The following is a 19454-nucleotide window of genomic DNA, read 5'->3' as shown; positions in this document are numbered from 1 at the left end:
AGAATGGCCAACTTCTGGAACACTAGCAATACCAAATGCTGTCAAAATGTGGAGCAACAGAAATTCTCATTCACTGTTGGTGGGAATGCAAAATGGTACAGCCAGTTTTGTGGTTTCTTCAAAACTAAATATTTTCTTGCCATATGAACCAACCATCGTTCTCTTTAGTACTTACCCAAAGGAGCTGAAAATTTATGTCCACACAAAAATGTGCACACAAATGTTTATAGCAGCTTTATTCATATTGCCAAAATTTGGAGGCAGCCAAGATGTTCTCAAGTAGTTGAATGGATAAACTAAGGTGCATCCAGATAATGGAATGTTGAAATGAAGTGAAAGTCACTCAGTCATGTCTGACTCTTTGCGACCCCGTGGGCTATACAGTCCATGGGATTCTCCAGGCCAGAATACTGGAGTGGGAAGCCGTTCCCTTCTCCAGGGGATCTTCCCAACCCAGGGTTGAACCCAGGTCTCCCGCATTGCAGGCAGATTCTTCACCAGCTGAGCCACCAGGGAAGCCCTGGATAATAACATAATGGAATGTTCTTCAGCACTGAAAAAAAAATGAGCTATCAAGCCATGAAAAAACATAGAGAAACCTTAAATTGCATGTTGGTAAGTGAAAGAGGTCAATCTGAAGAGGCTACATACTGTATGATTCCAATTACATGGCATTCTGGAAAAGGCAAAACAATGCGGACCATGGAAAGGTCAGTGGTGGGAGTCACGGACGGACAGGCAGAGCACAGAGAGTTTTCAGGGTACTGAAAATATTCTGTACGTGTGGCCATACAGTGATGGATATATCTTATTATACATTTGTCCAAACCCACAGAATGTACCATACCAAGAGTGAGCCTAACGTAACCTATAGACTTTGAGTGATTATGATGTGCCCATGTAGGTTCATCTTTGGTTAAAAAAAAAAGCACCATTCTGATGAGTAATAGGGAGGCTACTGCATGTGTGGGGCAGAGAGTATATGGAAATCTTGGTACCTTCCTCCCAATTTTGTTCTGAAACTTAAACTGCTCTTTAAAAAATTAAGTCTCTATAATTTTTTTCAAATAAAATATTTAAAAGTGGGCAAAAGATATTAATAGGCACCTAACCAAAGAAGATATACAGATATTAAATCAGCATATTAAAAGAAGCTCAACATCATATGTTATTAAGGAATTATAAGCTAATAAATGAGATATCATTACACACTTACTAGAATGGAGAAAATTCAAAACATAGGCAGTACCAACTGTTGGAGAGGCATGTGAAGCACTAGGAATTCTCATTTATTGCTGGTGGGAATGTAAAGTGATACAGCCAATTTGTTAGATCAGGTTCTTAAAAAAGATAAATGCAGTTTCACCATATAGTCCAAAAATCACACTCTTAGATATTTACCCGAATGAGCTGGAAATGTATGCCCACACAAAAACCTGAACATGAATGCTTATTCATGAACATGAATGCTTTATTCATAATTGCCAAAATTTTCCAAACAACCAAGGTGTCCTTCAACAGATGGATGGATAAATAAACTGTGGTCCACCCCAACAACCAAATATTATTCAGCACAAAAAAGAAATGAGCTATCAAGTCATGAAAAGACACAGAGGAACCTTAAATGAACATGGGTAAGTGACAGGAGCCAATTTGAAGAGGCTGCATACTATGCAAATCCAACTGTATGACATTCTGGAAAAGGCAAATGACAGACACAGTAAAAGGATCAGCGGCTGCCGGGGTCAGGGAGGAGGGGCCACACCTAGGTTTCTGTGGACAAAAGCCAGGTGGGACCCTCAAGCTGATCCAGAAAGAATCATACCCAGGGGCTCATTTTGGGAGTCTGGGAAAACACACACACTACCACCGTGGGAGGTGAAACAGCACAAGGGACCAGGGAAAGCTTCCTTCCAAGGAAGCAGTGAGGAAGGGAAGGCTCAGCAGCCAGAGCTCCCACTGCACTGGCACACCTGGCACAGGGCACGGGTCCATCGCCCAGGCGAGAGCACCGGCACACCCGGCACAGGGCACGGGTCCATCGCCCAGGCGAGAGCACCGGCACACCCGGCACAGGGCACGGGTCCATCGCCCAGGCGAGAGCACCGCAGGTGAGAGCATGTGTGTGCTCGCATCTGTGTGTGGACAGGTCTGCACACACGCAGGCGGGTGGCAGCATCTGGGTCTGCCTGAGACTATATCTCCATCTGGAATTCACGTCAGCTCTGCCCCTGGGAATGCTTTCTCTATCCTTGGTGCCCACGAAACACCGGTGCCCTTGCGCATAGTGTGAGGGGCTAGTCTTTGAAACCAGGAGGTTGACATTTTTATTATCCTGCGCCCTCAGTGCCTGAACATGGTCAGTTGTGGAACCACCGTTCCTTCAGGACCTCAAGCAAAGGCCTGGGAGGAACCGCAGAGCAGGGACCAGGCAGCATGGAAGGCCACCACCCTGAGACCCTCGTCCTCTCCCCTACTAACCCCCAACCTCAGTCTGGTCTGCGGCCATAGTTCCTGGCAGCGCTGGTATGACTGTGAAGAGCTGTAACCATGTTGCGGTCTGTCTTCCCGACGAGACTCTGGGCCCCAGGACAGCCAGTCACGCTCCCTCCTGCTGGGCCTCGGCACTAACACCGTGCCTGGCACTTACCTGGGAACTTGCAAATATTTTTGGAAGCGAGGAGACTAAGGCTTAAGTGACCGGTAACAGTGAGAGTGCTCCTCTGGGCCCCGGAAGGCAAAGGGACGCGGAGGCACAGATGCCGACAGCCAAGACTCTCCAGCTGAGAGCATTCAGAGGCAAGCTCTGTCCCCAGTGGCCGCTGCGGAGCAGGAGGGGAAGAAGGAGCACAAAATGGGCCCACACAAGGGGGCCCTGCCTAGCTGCTGAGGGGAGATACTCACTGGGAACAACCGTGGTCTCCCCGGGAGGCCCGGTCAGCGTCACTGGGATATGCACAGCGGTGCTCAGATCTGAGGGCTGACTGCCCATGCGAGTCACATTCCGCTGATTGTCTGCATCCTCTGGCTGCTCTTCCACCTTCTCTAGACAAGTGCTGGGCAGGGCATGCACAGGGCCCACACCAATGACCACACTGGCCTCCAGGTCACAGTGCGACTCCCTGCAACCAATAATGCACATCAGAGTGATGTAGCCCCAAACTCCTATTCTACCTGCAAAACCCAGCTTCTTAAACCCCTATCCTGATCAAATAAATCCCTGACCACCTCCTCTGTTCTGATTTTTATCCTATACATTCTGTGTTTTGGGATCTGAAAGGTAGGGTTGCAGCTGACTCACCTGTTTTTCCCTGGCAAAAGGCCAGGCATGGCTGACATCACATTATGTGTATGTAACAGAACTGTTGGCAGAATAAAGAAGCCTGGAAGAGGATGTTACCCTAAGCCTACCTATCTGGGGCCCCACCAGGGCCAAGCACAGAGCTCTGCAAAGACATTGCCCTAGGTGGGGCTGATCCTGAGCTGCAGCCTCTGACTATGAGAGTTCCGGGTGGTCTGTGACCTGTTGGCAAGTGTGGAGATTGCTGGTCTCAGCCTAGCAGCCCGTTACCCCCAGGCTCTCATAGTCACCCTGGGAATCCTGTCCCAGCGCGGGGCCAGGCTGGCTGGCCTGGGGAGGGAATAGGGCGGGGTTCTTTCTGTCAGAGGTACACAGCCCAGCCCCCTTCCGTTACACCATTAGCCTGGAGGCCTCCTCAGGTTTCCCCCAGGCTCTCCTGATCCTCCTTCCTTCACAGTGTTCCCCATTTTTCTCTTCTCTCTGGGTCACCTTGCTCTTTCCAAGTCTTCCTGTTCCAAACCAGTCCCAACGATTTTGCCTTAAGCCTCCCTTGCACCTGGGCCCCTTAGACTAGGCTAATTTCCCTGAGCCAAGCTCCCCAGCACGCGGGTGAAAGGATTTCTCACACAGCACCAACAAGGCGGACTGTCCTCCCCCCGGGGCCGCGCCCCCGCCCCGCGCCGACTCACCTGGGCTGGTGGTTTCGGGGCTCCTTGTCCCTGTCCTCCGCCTCGGCCTCCTTCTCCGCCTCCTCGTGTGCGGGCGGCGCCTTGTGTCGCGCTCGGTGCCGCCGGGAGGGCTCCTCGCCGCTCTCGGCCTCCCGGGGGCCGGCCCGGGAGCCGCCGCGGTGCCGCGCTCGCCGCTCGCCCTTGCTCCCGGGCGCGCCCTCCCTGCTCGGCTCCGGCGCGTGCCGGTGCGCGCGGTGGCGCCGGGGCTCGCGCTCCGCAGCCTCCTCCGGGGAGCCCCGCCGGTGGTGGCGCCGGCCGCCGTCCGGGCCCAGCCCGCGGCCTCGCTCGCTCCTGGCCTCGCGGGGGCCTGTGGCCTCCTTGCTGCGGCTGCGGCGCGGTCGCGCCCGCTCCTCCCGAGCCCCCGGGTCCCCGCCCTCCGCCTTCGGGGCGTCCGCCCTGTCCGGCTCCCCCGCCGGGGCTGCGGCCTTGTCCCTGTCCCTGTCGCGGTGCCGGTGGTGCCTGCGCGGCGGGTCGGCACCCTCGCCGGCCTCCCCGCCCTCGGGCCGGGCCTTGCCCCCCGCAGGCCCCCGCGCGCCATCCCGGCCTGGCTCCACCACAAGCGGCCGGTCCAGGTGCGTCTTCATGTCGGGCCGCAGGTGGCGGGAAGTGGCGAAGCGCAGGCGCTCCTCGGGGTCCATCTCGCTATACAGCGCTTCACAGCTGGCCCGCAGGTTCTGCAGCCGCAGCTGGCTGGCCCGCTGCTCCCACACCGAGCGCGCCTTGGCCGAGTTCTGCTGCCTGCTGTGGGGAGACCGCCCCTGTGAGCCCCCTGCGCTGCGTCCCACCTCTCTGCTTCGCAGGGGAAGCCACTGATGGACACAGAGCGATGGACGGATGGCAGAGGACGCAGGGACGCAGGGCGAGAGGAGGGAAGAAGGCGGCAGGAGTCCTGGCCAGCCCAGCAGAGTGGATGGGCTGAGTCGGTGGCAGATACCCGGGCTAACAGACCTCGTCCCTATGCCCCTTGTGGCGGAGCCCACAGACTGTGAGAGCCTCACCTGAGGGGGGGCGCCCAGGCCGGAGGGCACGAGGGGTGCAGGGCAGTGGGAATGGCAGGCACTAGCATGAGGTGGCAGATGGGCTTCTCGGGCAGGGGGGCCACCTGCCAGGAAGGCCAAAATGGGGCAAGGAGGGGGGCAGCGTCCAAATGGAGTGGGACTGGGTGGGGGCTGCCTAAGGAGGGGCTTCTCCGTCTCTCCCTCCAGGAGGAGAGTCACTGGCCAGAAGCACACAGAGGGTGTTTGAGAGGGAACTCAAGAAGAGGTGGGTCATCAGGAGCAGAGGGGAGGGCGGCCCAGGGAGTGAGGGGCCCTGGGACAGCTGGCCCTCAGGAGTCGGGCAGGCACTCTCCCTGAGCTGGTCAGACCCATTTGGGCAGCTGCCACTCAGCTCAATGACCATTTGCTGAATGCCCAGCAACCCAGCATCAGGTCTGGGGCTGGACACCCCCTCTTGTGGTCACCAGTACCCCCTCTCTCCTGGCTCCACAGAGGCTGAGAGCTCCCCAGCACCAGGAATGGCCTGTGGCCCGGGCTCAGCCCTCATGGCACAGGCTCCTGAAGGCCCTGACGGCCACCCGCCAAGCTCACCCACATGGTCACGGGGGGTCCACAGCCCAGGGTGCATGGAAGCCCTTTGCATTCTGCAGTTTTCACTAGACAAGACCCCAGAGTTGGTGACCCCAACACCACCTTGGCCACGTGGAAAATGCCTCAGAGGGCCAGTCTTGCCTTCCCCTCTAGAGGTTCCTAGAACCCCCTGGGCAGCAGGGGCAGCACAGGACAAGGATGGCCGTGGCATCTGGATCAGGTGGCATCTGGCCACCTCCCCAGCCCTCACGCCCTCCTCTTGTCCCCACGGCACACTGAGCACAGAGCTGTGACCCACAGGGTCCACAGCAAGGCACTGACGGAGCCAGGACCGGACGCATGCAAGGACAAGAGGGAACGAGTGTCTGAGGAGACGTGAGGCCTGGGCAGACCCCAGCTGCGCTGACAGCACAGCCAAGAGCCACAACCCAAGGGCCCTGAGGGCCGGCTGGGCAGGCCCCACCCCCGGCTCTGGGCTGCGGCCGCTGAGCACCACACTAGTCCTGCCCTTTGTAGGGTCAGTCCAGGTTCAGGGTGGGGAGCCATTTCCAGGCAAGCACCTCGGAAGTATGAGAGCAGCAGAGCCTGATGTCTGTCCCTGGGGGCCCAGCAGGAGGGCAGGCAGGAGACACATAGGGACAACTGCTGGCCTCTCCGGCCATCTGCCGACCCACACCTTTAGCTGACCCCTCAAGCCCTGACCTGCTGCGCCGTTCCCGAGGTCACCTCGCAACAGACCCACCTTATCTTTCTTTGGCTTCAACCCAGAGCCCCAGGGGACCTCCCCATCCCCAGCTGGCATCAAAACAAAGGGTCCGACTCTGAAGAAGACTGAACCTTGTACAGTGGACAACAGCCACCAGGGGGAGTTCCCCGGGTGCAGGAGGCCACGAGAGCCGACAGCCAGCCACTGGTCAGCCTCCTTATCAGCCCAGCAGCCGGAGATGGGCCTGGACTCTGAGCCATATGGGCAGCAGGTGGCGGCCTGCTCAGATGCAGCCATGAGCCCTGGGACCTGTGCCGTCTGCCAGAACACAAACAGGCAGGCAGTGAAGATGATGGGGACACGTGGTGGCTCAGGAGGAACGGCTCTGCCCTCACCCTTACCCTCAGACACAGCTCCGTCCCACCCAGGAACCAGCTCAAGTCCACGAAGAGGCGGGTTGCCTGCTGGACTAGAGAGTGCATCCAGGCTCCCTGCATAACTTCCCAGCCCCGCTCCCGCTGGACTGCTGCCACTCTGGGCCTCCGCCCCCTAGGACTATCTGTGCCCACCCAGCATGTAGCATGGCTGCCTCTCTGGACGTGTCTCTGGGTCTGAGCCTTGCTGAGGTGCACCCGCCTGTGGGCCTCTGTGCCTGCTCTGCCCGACGCATGGCGCACTGTGACCAGTGCTCGCCTCCCACGCCATGCCTCTCCACCAAGTTCCCAAGCAGCTCAGGACGTACAAGAGACCCCCAGTGCAGAGTGGCAGGCGGCTCAGACCCAGGCAAAGGCCTCCCTGAAGGAGGCCCAGGGAGGAGCCGCCCCACCACGTTCCAGCCCGGCTTGCCTGCAGAGCTGAGTTTGGCCACGTGCTGACAGGACTCAGAAGGAGCCTCTGTGGCATGGCTCTGCTTTGAGGTCTCTGCGCTGAGAAAGCTGTCACCCCTCAGTCACCCCTAGCTGTGACAAGCAGAAGCAGCCCAGGTACAACACTGTGGGTACCTACGATGCATCGCACTTTCTGCCAGCCTGGAGTCAATCATTTGGGACCCAGACTCTTATCCTGTGGACATCAGGGGCCCAACAACCAGCAGCTCTGCATTCTTGTGGCCACACCGAGCCCAGCTCTGTGCTGCCCAGCAACAGGGGGATGGGGCTCAGGGACCGCAGGAGCGCCAGTCAGCACCAGGGCACAGAGAGGGCACCCGGCCATCCCCAGGGACTTCTCACCTGCAGGAAGAAGCCCCTGGGGACAGTCAGACTGGTGTCACCCCCGAGCAGGGCCACCTCAGTGCTCCTGTGGCCCCACCTCAGGCTCTCCCTGTCTCTGCAGCCTTGCAAACAGGCAGCAGCTCTGCTCTCGCTAGAACTTCCTAAGGATCACAGAGACGTCCTCTCCCAGGTAAGGCAGGCTGGAGCAGGAGGGCCCCACATATGCCCTGAGCCCCTGAGGACCCTCTACTTCTACTTCACAGGAGCTGCAAGGAGACAGCCAACGGCTCCCCATGGTGGTCACCTCAGGGAAAGCAGACCTGCTCATGATGCCAGAGTGACCGCACAGGGACAGACAGCAGAGAGGACAGACCAGGGGAGGAGGAGGGGCTGAGCTCAGAGAGCCTGATCCCGGGAGCAGGCTGAGCAGGATGTGGGGCGCCAGGAAGCGCGCCCGTGTCCCCAGCGGGGCGCGGGCGGTGGCCCTGGAGCTGCCCCTGAAGCGAATGACTTGGAGTGGGAAAGCAGAGTTAGGGGCAAAGGTGCTGGCGTGTAGTTATCATGAAGCCACAGATGGGAATTGTAGCAGAGAGACTCACGGTGAGTTTACGCTGGAGACAGATGAGCTGCGAGATACAGTACCTCGAGTTTGCTTTACAAAACTGCACATGCAAAAAACAAAACAGAACAAAGTGAGAACACCAGAGAGCGCTCCAAGAGAGCCAGAGCACGCGCCAGCCGCACTGGTCAGGACAGAGGCTCGGCGTGCATCCAGGCCGGAGGCCAGGGACACTTCCGTCAGAATGACACCAGCCGGGACCTCGGGATAAAGGAGAAGTTGAGAGAGCGCGCACGTCCAGCAGAGCAGCAACCACCACGGCTGGAGGGCAGGAAGGTTACCTTGAGCCGACCAACCCAGCTCTGTGCCCACTGCCCCTGGAAGGGCAGCGGGGCCGGAAAGAGCAGGCACCTCCCACCCTGCAATTCTCAACAGCCCTCCTCTGTCGGACCTGGTGCCTCCATCCCCCAGTGCTGGGGACCACTAACCCCTTCAAGACGGAGCAGAGATGGCTGACACAGGGGCCTTACCTGCTAGCGGCCTTGCCTGGGCCCTGCTTCCCGACCACTGTGCTTGGCCCCCAGCCAAGGCTGCCCAGGCTCTGAGTCACTGCCTCCCACTCACCACCACCCTTCCCAGGGGCAAACAGGTTCCATTACCAGCCCATCTTCCCTTGAGTGTCTTTCTAGAAGCTTTTCCAAAATCAATAGAGAGAAACCAGAGATCTCTTTACAGTCATTTCCCTTCAAGGTAGCTTTCCCAGGGGAGGACCAGGTGGGTACCCAACTCTACCTTCTCAAGGCTGAGTCAACAAACATGTGAGAAGCTCAAAACTCCTCACGGGCCTGCTGACCCTACATGCAGAGAGGCACATGTGTCCAAGAGAGTGAGCAGAGCAGTGTGCATGACCCAGTGTGTGAACTTGTGAGTGTGTGTGAGTGTGACTGAGACTGTGAACATCAAGAGTGGCTGTGAGTGTGAACATGTGTGCAGGAGGGGCTATGGGCACCAGCGCTCCTGAGGCTGACGCAGCCGAGATCTCGGATGACCACATCGGCCTGAGTGTCCCCCCTCCAAGGAGCCTGAGAGGACTGTCCCCTGCAGCCACACACACTGGGGTCCCCACGGAGGCTCAAGTGACTCGGGCACCCCACTCAGGAGGGGCCAGCGCAGAGTCTCGGGCAAGGTCCACAGAGCCCTTCAAACATCAGAGACCCTAAAACTGCCCCAAGCATCCGAGGCCCACAGAGCACATCTCAGCAGGCCCCGTCTCACAAGCCACACAGCACAGCTTGGGAGCAGGTTTGGCGGGCGACACCCTGTCCCCCAACCTCAGCAGCTCAGACAGAGAAGTGACCGTGAGAGGCTGGTGCTGCCAGCGGAGCAGGGAGCCAGGCAGATGGACAGACGGACGTGGGAGCAGCCGTCTCAGGGAGGCCCCGCCCTCAGATGCCTCAGCTGACGGAGAAAAATGAACAGCCACGCACAGCAGCCTCACCCCACCCCCATGCCTGAGGCCAGACCTCCTCCAGGAAATGGGACCTCGGGGGGGTCACATCAGAGCCCCTGTACGTGCATCAGAGGTGGGCTGAGGACCCAAAGCTGCATCCTGGGTGGGCCTGCAGAACCCACAGGAGGACCCAGGGGCCAGCACCTGGACACACCCCAGGTTGGCCGCGGCATGGACAGGTCAGCGCCGAGCTCAGGGCCTGCTGTGAGGGGAGCACCAAGTGTCCCCCAGGCCCTGGGGACATAGGTCCACAGCCTGGTTCCTGCTCAGCAGCGTCCTGAACAGGGTGGGGGCGGAGAAACAGGAAGAGCATCCAGCCCTCCCTTTCTGGTGTCTGGACAAGCTCCCTGTGGCTGTGCCAGGAGCCCCTCCTCTCTGGAGTCTCTGCCCAGGTCGGGGTGGATGCCCTGCCGCACATTCCCAAGGAGCAGGCAGCCCTGGCCAGCAGCAGAGACACAGGAAATCACACTCCCCTCCAGAACAGCACGAAGGCAAACGGTACACAGAAACCACACAAGGCCCACGTGAACAGACTGGTCAGCCACCACCACATCCTCCATGCAGACTGCCAGCAGCTTACACGGTTTGGGAGAAGAGGCTGTGACAGGAAGCCACCAGGGTCACTGTAAGCCCAGGACCAAGCAGACGGAGCAGGCGCACTGGCCAGACAACAAGACTCCAGGACAGCTGGGCTCCAAGGCCCCAGCAGCTGGTGGAGTGGGGGCAGCTGCGTCCTGCCTGGCTCTCTGCAGGCCCCTGCCCCCCTGCCTTCACCCCCAGGGCCTGGGACCTCCCTTTGCTTCTTCTCCCACACAGGCCACCACCTCTGCTCACCTTAGAGACAGGACCTCTGCAAATGCCCTCCTAGAAAACAGGCCATGGCCCTGTGACTTCCAGGCGAGACCGAGCTGCTAAGATGACCCTCACCCATGCATGTGCACACTTCCACAGACTCATCCCCCACCAGAGTACTCAGCACTTTCACCTGCATCACCACAGAAGGGCCTGAGGCTGCCCCTGGCACTCTGACCTCAGTCAGCACAGCAGAGGGGTGCAGCTGCAGAGCGAGGGCCCATGGGTCAGCCCCGGGCGCCAGAGGGGCCGGGCGGTGGTGAGCGTGGGGCCGGAGGCAAGACTGGCGGCTCCAGGTGGACTCAGTCTGGCCCCAAACTTCCTGTGCTCTCCTGTGGTCACCCAATGACCAGACACGGGACCAGACTTTCCCGCCTCCTTCCCGGGGGCCAACCTCCCGCAGCCGCTGCAGCTTTTGGCCCTGGGCTGGGTGCTCTGCCCCAACTCTGAAGTCCAGGGCACAGCAGCGGTGCTCCTACAAGGTGCCTGGAGGCTCCACAGAAGTCTCAGCCCCACCTGACCTCCTCTCATCAGAGAGGCCACCTCTTGACCTCTGTCCCAACACCAAAAACTCAAAGATGCTTTGGGAAACTGAGTTAAGACTCTTGGGCTGCTGAAGTACCATGTTGAATCTTTCGCCTCACAAAACACATTTCTGAAAAACTGAGCCAAAGTCAGACATACTTGGAGCCACCCAAGGCTGTCCAGGCGGACCACGTCAGCAGGCCGCTCCCACCCACAGCGCTGCCAACACCTCACTCTCATCCCGGCAGGGAGAAGCCAGAGGCTCTACCTGGGGGTCTCCTTGCTCAAAGGCCCCTGCCGGGGAGGAGAGCCACTGCTCCCATCTCAGCTCCTGGGGAGGGCTGTGTCCTGAGAGGCTCCAGTCAAGGCAAGGGCCCCTCTCTAGAAGCCCCAGGAGTTGGGCTCTGCAGCAGGCCTGCCACCACCCCATAACCCACTCCTAGAGCCTTACGCGGCAATGGAGATGTTCGCAGCAGACATGGGGCTGACTTCAGCCACTTCTTTGGCCTTTTGCAGAGCAAGCTTCTGATTGGCTGCTTCTTCCATCTCCTCTTCATCCTGTTTGGACAGACAGAAAACTGTAGCTAGCCTGAGAGTGCTGTGTCCACTCTGAGATTCCACAGAAGCCTCAGCCCCACCTGACCTCCTCTCGTGCCACCAGCTCTTCATCCTAGAGCCTCTGAGTCTTTCCTGCCCCCTGAGCTGAAGGCCAGACAGCTGGCTCCTGCCTCAGCACGACCCACCAGGCTCCAGACACCCCTGCTATGCCCATCTCTGCAGGCGACAGTCCCGTCAGCAGCCTTCCCCGCATGCTCAGGGCTGACATCACCGCTCTGGAGCTCCAGCCCAGGAACACATCCCTGCATGTCAGTCTCACCCTGGCGAAATGCAAACCCCTCTTTCTATTCCCACCTGCTCCCCCTCCTGCCCACCCCAGCACTTGTCTCACTGGAACAAAGTCCGTCTCTGCCCCAGAGCAGTGAGCCAGCGCGAGGGGCAGCTGGCCGCCCTGAGCCCGGGTGCCCCGCAGCACCGCCCACGGGAGCCCTCCCCAGGAGTGTCTAGCAGGGCCACCTCACAACCTCAGAGCTTCTCCACCTGGACCTACCGGGTCACATCCGACCACCTATCCCCAGCGGTGACTGTGCCTGACCATGGGTTCCATTCCTCACTGAGCTCCTGGAGAAGAGCCCCGAGGCTCTCTGCCTCCGGGCCGGCATGTGACACCTGAGCAGACGCCTTGCCCCACCTCTGCCCACTCCACACGGAGGAGGATGGACCCTCCAGCCCAGAGCCCACATCACCAGGCAAAACCAAAATGTTCTGCTCCTCAGATCTCTAGGCTGAGAGCTCCAGGCTGAGTCTACAGGCCCACCAGTCTCCGTGTGGTCCAGCTACATCACTGGGACCACCCTTATTTCCTTCATGACCCCAACCCCAGGCCCACCTGGCTCCTCTGGAAGCTGGCATTCCCAACACATCCCAAACATCCTTGAATTTGCTTTTAGGGGCACAATAATGGCAACTAAGCCCCTGTCAGCTGTCTGTACATTTCCCACCATGGAGAAGAGAGCTTCCAGCTTCAGGCCCCAGAGGGCAGCAGAACTAGACCCACCACGAAGCCCCCAAGGGACGCCCCTCCTCCAGCTCCAGGCTCCATCCTGGTTTATGGCCCTCAAGTCACTCCAGTGGGTGTTCTACAAACTTGACGTGAGTTTATTTCTACTTCAAAAAACAAGCGACGCTCCCGTGTATTAGCGGGAGCACAAAGGAGGGAGCACCAAGCCCCACTCTTTGGGACCCTTGGCCAGCCCAGGAGTGCCCAGAGCCTGACTCAAACAGGCCTCCACTTCCGCCTCCAAAAGGGAGGGGACCCCTGAGTTAGGGCAGTCTGTCCAAAGGGGCCACCACACAGGGTGTCCAGGCACGGACACAGGGCCCCAGGACACGGCCTGTCAGTACGTCCTCCCACTGACAACCTTGAAGGGGCAGTGAGAACTTTGACCTCAAGCTCAGGACAGCTGGTGCCAGATCACCAAGGCTGCTGAGCACCCCTGGTTCACGGGGCTCCAGAAATCCTGATGCCAGAAGTGCTCTGTGGCTACACCGGTCCCCCCAGCCAGGGGCTTGGGCCACTCTCCAGCCGCTCCTGGATTGCGAGATTCAGTCCACCAACTGCCAACAGTAATAGGCAGGCCAGGGGCATTCCCGACCCTCAGAGGAAGGGAGGAGTCCAGACCCCCAGGCACAGCCCAGCCCAGTCTAGTGGAGGCAGAGGCGGGGGCACCCATGAGCCTCTGGGGGAACTTTCTTCCCAGGGGGCCAGGTGGGGAGGCAGGGCCAGGAGCACATGGACACCAGAGTCGCAGAGACGTCCAGAGCCCAGCTTCCCCAGGGGAGACCCAAGTCAAGCCCCAGAGCAGGGAGAGTGTAAAGAGTGTTGGGACGTGCAGGACTGAGTGGGTGGCTGTCAGGAACAGTGGGGGCGAGCGCACAGACAGACACACAGGTGTGCACCCAGGCACACGCACACAGACAGCAGGTGCATGCCCTTGAGGCTCAGAGCGTCCTCAGGCCTCCGGACCACAGCCCCTTCGCGCCAGCAGCCAGGCTTGTCAAAGCGCCAGCCCGAGGCTGAAACAGCGGGCGGCCTGCACCATCCGGGACAGACAGCGTGAGAGTAAGCCGCATCATCCGGAGGGATGCCACGGGGAGACGTGTGTGATCACATCCCCCACAGGCTCAGGGATGCGAGATGACTATTAGCTGGCTCCCGCGGGGCACAGCCTGGAGAGAAAGCCATCCCGCTGGGTGCGGATGTGCTGGGAACAAACCCCAGCTGCTCCTCCAGCCACCAGCCTGGCCCAAAATCCGAGGGCAGCACCACACAAGGGCCACCCGAGCTCAGCCATTCACACAGGAGACCAAACACAGGGGTCCCCTCCCCTCCCAGAGAGGATCCCAGGGTCCCCTCACCATCTGAGGATGAACATAAGGGACCCTCACTCCTGGGGATGACCACAGGGTCCCCTCACTGCCCTTTAGGGTGTTCAGATCGGATGTCCCCTAGGGCCCACCTCACAATGTCTCTCACTCTGAGAGGACACAGCCCCCACTTCACACACTGAAGCCACCATGCCCTTCAATCCTGAAGCCAGGGCAGCCGCGCCCCCATCATCCGGGTCTGCCTCTGGGTTGCATCTCCTGTGGGCCACCTCTTGCTCCCACACCACCTCCTGTTTTTCTGGTCATCCTTCCCGGGTCCTGACTTCCCAAAAGTGGCCCTCATGGTCACCCCCCTTCCTGGCACAGGGTCCCCTGCCCCTTGTGCCCCCACATCCCTGCATATCCAGGACTTGAGGAGAGCCCCTGGACAATGGCCACACGTTCCTAAAGCAGGACCTGGCCCCCCTCATGACGCCGCAGCCTCTCCAGAGTGACATGGATTGACCCCCATCCACCCATCCCTGGGCTGCAGGTGTGTACCCATCCACATACCTTGGTCAGCTCCTGAGCATTGGCGAGGTTGTCCACAGCGATGGCCAGGAAGACGTTCAGCAGGGTGTCTGGTGGCTCCAGCTAAGGAAGGACATCTATGCCCCAGCCTCCCCAGGGTCAGGCCACGGCTTCCTCCATGCAACACAGGGGCCCATCTCCCCAGGTCCTGGCCAGCCTTGCCTCCTTCCTGGATGTCCCCCGATCCCCCAACCCTCCAGCCATGTCAGCCCCCGTCAGACACAGCCCAGCCCAGCTGCTGGGCGGCGGCCCCCTAGCCTCCTTGACGCAATCTCTGGGTAGGTGACCTTGCAGCTCAGGCCCCCCTGTCTAGCAAGGAGGTATTAATACCCTGGGACTCAGGGGGAACCGCACCCCAGGGTTCCGCCTCATGGATGAACCTATGCAGGGCTGCAGCAGCCCATGAGACAGCACGCTGAGGTCAGCTGCTGCCTCCTGGCATTGACCACAGCCGCGGGCAACCCAGAGGCCTTGCCACGCCCAGAGAGCAGGATGAAGGTTGTGCCCTTTGGGGTCCAGCCACAGGGAAACATTCTAGTCAGGCAGGATGGGGACACCCGCTGCAGAGCCTCCCCAGCTGGGCTTGCCCTGACCCTGCAGAGCCCCTTCCCGACTCCAGACACAAGCCTGAGGAGCATCCTCCACACAAGACCTTCCCTTGTGCTTCCCTGCAGATTCATTTCTACCAGGGGGAGGTTTTTTAAAAGCTTGGTGCCAAAACCTAATTATTAATTTAAATTAAAGTGAAAACAAAACAAACAGCTGCCCTCAGGCTCAAAGCCCATGTCTTTCCCCGAGTCCTCCCTTCCCACCCCACCACGGTGGGCGAGAAGGAGAGGGACCCAGGAGGCACCTCGCCCAGCCCGCAGAGGATACAGTTCCCAAACAGCGTCAAGACAATGAAGTACACGGACGAGAACATGCCCTTGCTGACTCCACCTTGTGACTCGATCCCATGGTACATCACCGCATTCCAGTCCTCCCCGGTCAGGATCTGCGGAGGAAGGGAGGGAGAGTACCCAAGCGCGTCCCACAGCCCACACACATGCCCAGGGAGGGACAGCTGAGCCCAGGGCATACGTGTGTGCACACACAGGTTCTTGGATGACACGCAAGGCAGCCCAGGGGCCTCCAAAGAAACTTCCAGAAGGGCCACGGCTGCTGGGCTGAGTCTCTGCCAAGAACGGAAAGGGAGCTCTCGGGAGAGAAGGCGAGCAAAGGCGAGGAGACCAGCACTGGGCTGCGTGGAGTCAGCCCAGTGGGGTCCGCCCAGTGGGCTCCCCACGTCCCCAGCTGCCAGGTCACTGCCACGCAAGTGAGGAACCCAGGGCTCAGGGGCAGCATGAGCTCTCAAGGCCAGACAGCAGCCGCAGCCTCTGACCCTCCAGGTCACTCCCTCCTCAGTCCAGTGGGTCCAGGCTATGAGGGCAGCTACACACAATCCTTGCCCCATCAGGAAACGGGTCTCATTTTCATTTGTATTTTGGAAAAGTGCAAGGGGATAAGATAACAGACGTTCACGCGTCCACCTCTCAAGATGGAGACTGCGGACGGTTTGTCGTATCTGCAGCAGGTCCCACCGCCCATGATCACCCTTGACAGGCAACCGCGATCACGAATCTGGGGTGCACTGCCATCTACACCACACACATGTGCACACACAATATACCCTGTGTGCTCCAAACATGCAGAGAAAAGCGCCAGACTACACACACGGTTCTGTTCATTCACCCCTGCATTCTTGAGTTCGACCCATGTGGACACATAAGCCCACTGTTCCTGGAAAGTGCTGCCCAGGGCCCTTCCACATATTCACCCATCTTCCTGACCGGCAGTGCGAGGTGCCCCAGTGTGCACACGAAGTCGGTCTAGAACCGGGCCTGCTGGATCACAGGTTCTGCACACTCTTGACGTAACTAGATGTTTCCAAAGCGCTTATCCCAAATTACTGTCCCATCAGCAACTCAGGCTGTGTCTTCCTCACACCCTCGTCCCAAACTGAGCACCGTCACACCCTCTGATAGCTCCCAGCCTGCAGGGTGAAGAAGCAGCCAGTCAGGTGGGACATCTGCTCAGATCTCCTTTCCGTGGCCCTTTCAACTCTTTGGCTTATATTTTTCATGACTCATCTTTTCTTGCTGACTTCCATATGTATATTCTTTTTTTTCCAATTAAAATATATAAATTAATTTTTAAAATAAATAGAGTGAGTCCGGCATACACTGGTCCTCTGTCTCCAATGTCTGCTGGAAAAATCTGCCTGTGTCCTTTTGCTTTTAACTAATTTGTTGAATTATTAAAAAGTTTAATGAAGTCAAATATATCATTCTTTCCTTTATGGTTTCTGCTTTTTGCCTCTTAAGAAGTCCCTCTCCATCCCAAGGTCATGACGAATTTTCCTACATTTTCTTTGAATCATTTTAAAATTTGGTTTTTAGATCTCTAATCCAACTGGAGTTTGTGGTTATGTTCTGTCTACCATGAGGATGAAAATCAACTTTTCTCCCACACAGAACGCTCATTTTTTGACCATTCCATCCCTACGCCCCACCCAACCCATCCCCCATTGATTTAAATGCCATCTTTTGCATATGACCAACTTCCTACAAAAGTCTGGGCATGTTTCTGGGCTTCCTAGTCTGTTCTCTGGTACTTTGTCTTTAGACGTCAAAATCTTCATTATGGTAGCTTTATAGTAAGTCTTGATACACAGCGGGGCAAATCACTCCACCTTGAATTGTCTTTGCTATTCTTGGACATTTACCATCCCATAGAATCAACATGCTGAATGCCAAGAGAAGTTCTGTTGGGATTTGAATCACTGATTAAACTAGGGAGAACTGATCCCTTTACAACAGTAAGGCTTCCCCTTTAAAAACATTTGTTTTCAGTTCTTCAGGTCTTTTAATAACTAGTTATAATTTCACATGTAAAAGTCTTGCATACTTCTTGTGGATTTATTTCTGGGTAACTCATAGCTTTTGTGACTACTGTAAGTGAAATCTTTCATTTTAGTTGAATATTCTAACTTAGCAATACAGGCATATGGAAAGGCTCTATCTTCCAAACGCTTCTCTTGTGTTCAGCAGCACTGCTGGATTCCCTTATTGTTTCTAGCTGATTCTCTGGGTCTCTGTGTAATCACATCAGCTGTCCACTCCTTTCCAGTCCTCCTACCTCTTCCTTTTTCTTATTACATCGACTTCAACTGCCTGAATGCTAGCTACCCTTGGTTTTTCTTTAGTCATAATGCTTTCAACCTGTGTTAGTCTGAGTTCTCCAAAGAAACAAAAGCAATAGGAGATGTCTGGGTATATCTTATCTTGTGATTATGGAGAGTAAGTCCCAAGACCCACAGCTGACTGGGAGACATGACGGTGTAAGTTTAAGCCCAAATCTGAGTCCAAGGGCAAGAGAAACCGAATGTCCCAGCTCAAACATATTTGGGCAGCAAGAGTGGACTCTCCCTTACTCAGCCTTTTGCTCTACTCAAGCCTTCAGTGGACTAGATCAGGCCCCACATCTGCCTTCTCAGTCCTCCAATTCAAATGCTCATGTCATCCAGAAACACCATTATACACACCCAGAAATAGTGTTCAATCTAGGCAGCCTGTGGTTCACTCAAGTTGCACATGAAATTCACCATCAACAATCTTTTATCTGCAATGTGTGCTATGATCATTCTAAAATAACAGTTTTATTTAGATATAGTTCATTCAGTTGCTCAGTCGTGTCCAACTCTGCAACCCCTTGGACTGCAGCATGCCTGTCCATCACCAACTCCGAGAGCTCACTCAAACTCATGTCCATCGAGTCAATGATGCCATCCAACCATCTCATCCATGGTATCCCCTTCCCCTCCTGCCTTCAATCTTTCCCAGCACCAGGGTCTTTTGCAATGAGTCACTTTTTCACATCAGATGGCCAAAGTATTGGAGCTTCAGCTTCAGTCCTTCCAATGAATATTCAGGACTGATTTCCTTTAGGATGGACTGGTTGGATATCCTTGAAGTCCAAGGGACTCTCAACAGTCTTCTCCAACACCACAGTTCAAAAGCATCAATTCTTCAGCACTCAGCCTTCTTTATGGTCCAACTCTCATATCCATACAGGACTACTGGAAAAACCATAGCTTTGACTAGATGGACCTTTGTAGGCAAGGTAATATCTCTGCTTTTTAATATGCTGTCTAGGTTGGTCATAGCTTTTCTTCCAAGGAGTAAGCGTCTTTTAATTTCATGGCTTTGGTCACTGTCCACAGTGATTTTGGAGCCAAGACAATAAAGTCTGTCACTGTTTGCATTGTTTCCCCATCTATTTGCCATGAAGTGATGGGACCAGATGCCATGATCTTTGTTTTTTGAATGTTGAGTTTTAAGCCAACTTTTTCACTCTCCTCTTTCACTTTGGACTTCCCTGGTGGCTCAGATGGTAAAGCATCTGTCTACAATGTGGGACACCTGGTTTTGATCCCTGGGTCGGGAAGATTCCCTGGAGAAGGAAATGGCAACCCACTCCTGTACTCTTGCCTGGAAAATCCCATGGACGGAGGAGCCTGGTGTCCATGGGTCACTAAGAGTCGGACACGACTGAGTGACTTCACTTTCACTTTTCACTTTCATCAAGAGGCTCTTTAGTGCCTGTTTGCTTTCTGCCATAAGGATGGTGTCAGGTGCATATCTGAGGTTATTGATATTTTTCCCAGAAAACTTGATTCCAGCTGGTGCTTCATCCAGCCCAGCATTTCCCATGATGTGCTCTGCATATAAGTTAAATAAGCAGGGTTACAACATACAGCCTTGATGTACTTCTTTCCCAATTTGGACCAGTCCATTGTTCCATTTCCATTTCTAACTGTTGCTCCTTGTCCTGCATACAGATTTTTCAGGAGGCAGGTAAGCCGGTCTGGTATCCCCATCTCCTGAAGAATATTCCACATTTTCTTGTGATCCACACA

At 56.7% G+C, this 19454-nt stretch overlaps 1 protein-coding gene across 2 annotated transcripts in view; it reads right to left on the bottom strand.

The window, feature by feature from the left end:
* CACNA1B (calcium voltage-gated channel subunit alpha1 B) overlaps positions 1-19454 on the bottom strand; it is a 210061-nt gene that overhangs the window by 83075 nt on the left and 107532 nt on the right. For both annotated transcript variants that reach the window (XM_055541721.1, XM_055541722.1), the window contains exons 16-20: positions 15374-15491; positions 14480-14547; positions 11433-11539; positions 3991-4770; positions 2905-3122 (exon numbers count right to left, since the gene is read on the bottom strand). In XM_055541721.1, the coding sequence (XP_055397696.1) occupies positions 2905-3122; positions 3991-4770; positions 11433-11539; positions 14480-14547; positions 15374-15491 (1291 nt within the window). The remainder of the gene's footprint in view (positions 1-2904; positions 3123-3990; positions 4771-11432; positions 11540-14479; positions 14548-15373; positions 15492-19454) is intronic.

The sequence above is a fragment of the Bubalus kerabau genome, chromosome 11 (assembly GCF_029407905.1).
Source record: "Bubalus kerabau isolate K-KA32 ecotype Philippines breed swamp buffalo chromosome 11, PCC_UOA_SB_1v2, whole genome shotgun sequence".
Lineage (NCBI taxonomy): Eukaryota > Metazoa > Chordata > Mammalia > Artiodactyla > Bovidae > Bubalus > Bubalus kerabau.
The sequence above is the reverse complement of the archived record's forward strand: the minus strand, read 5'-3'. Positions and strand labels throughout refer to the sequence as shown.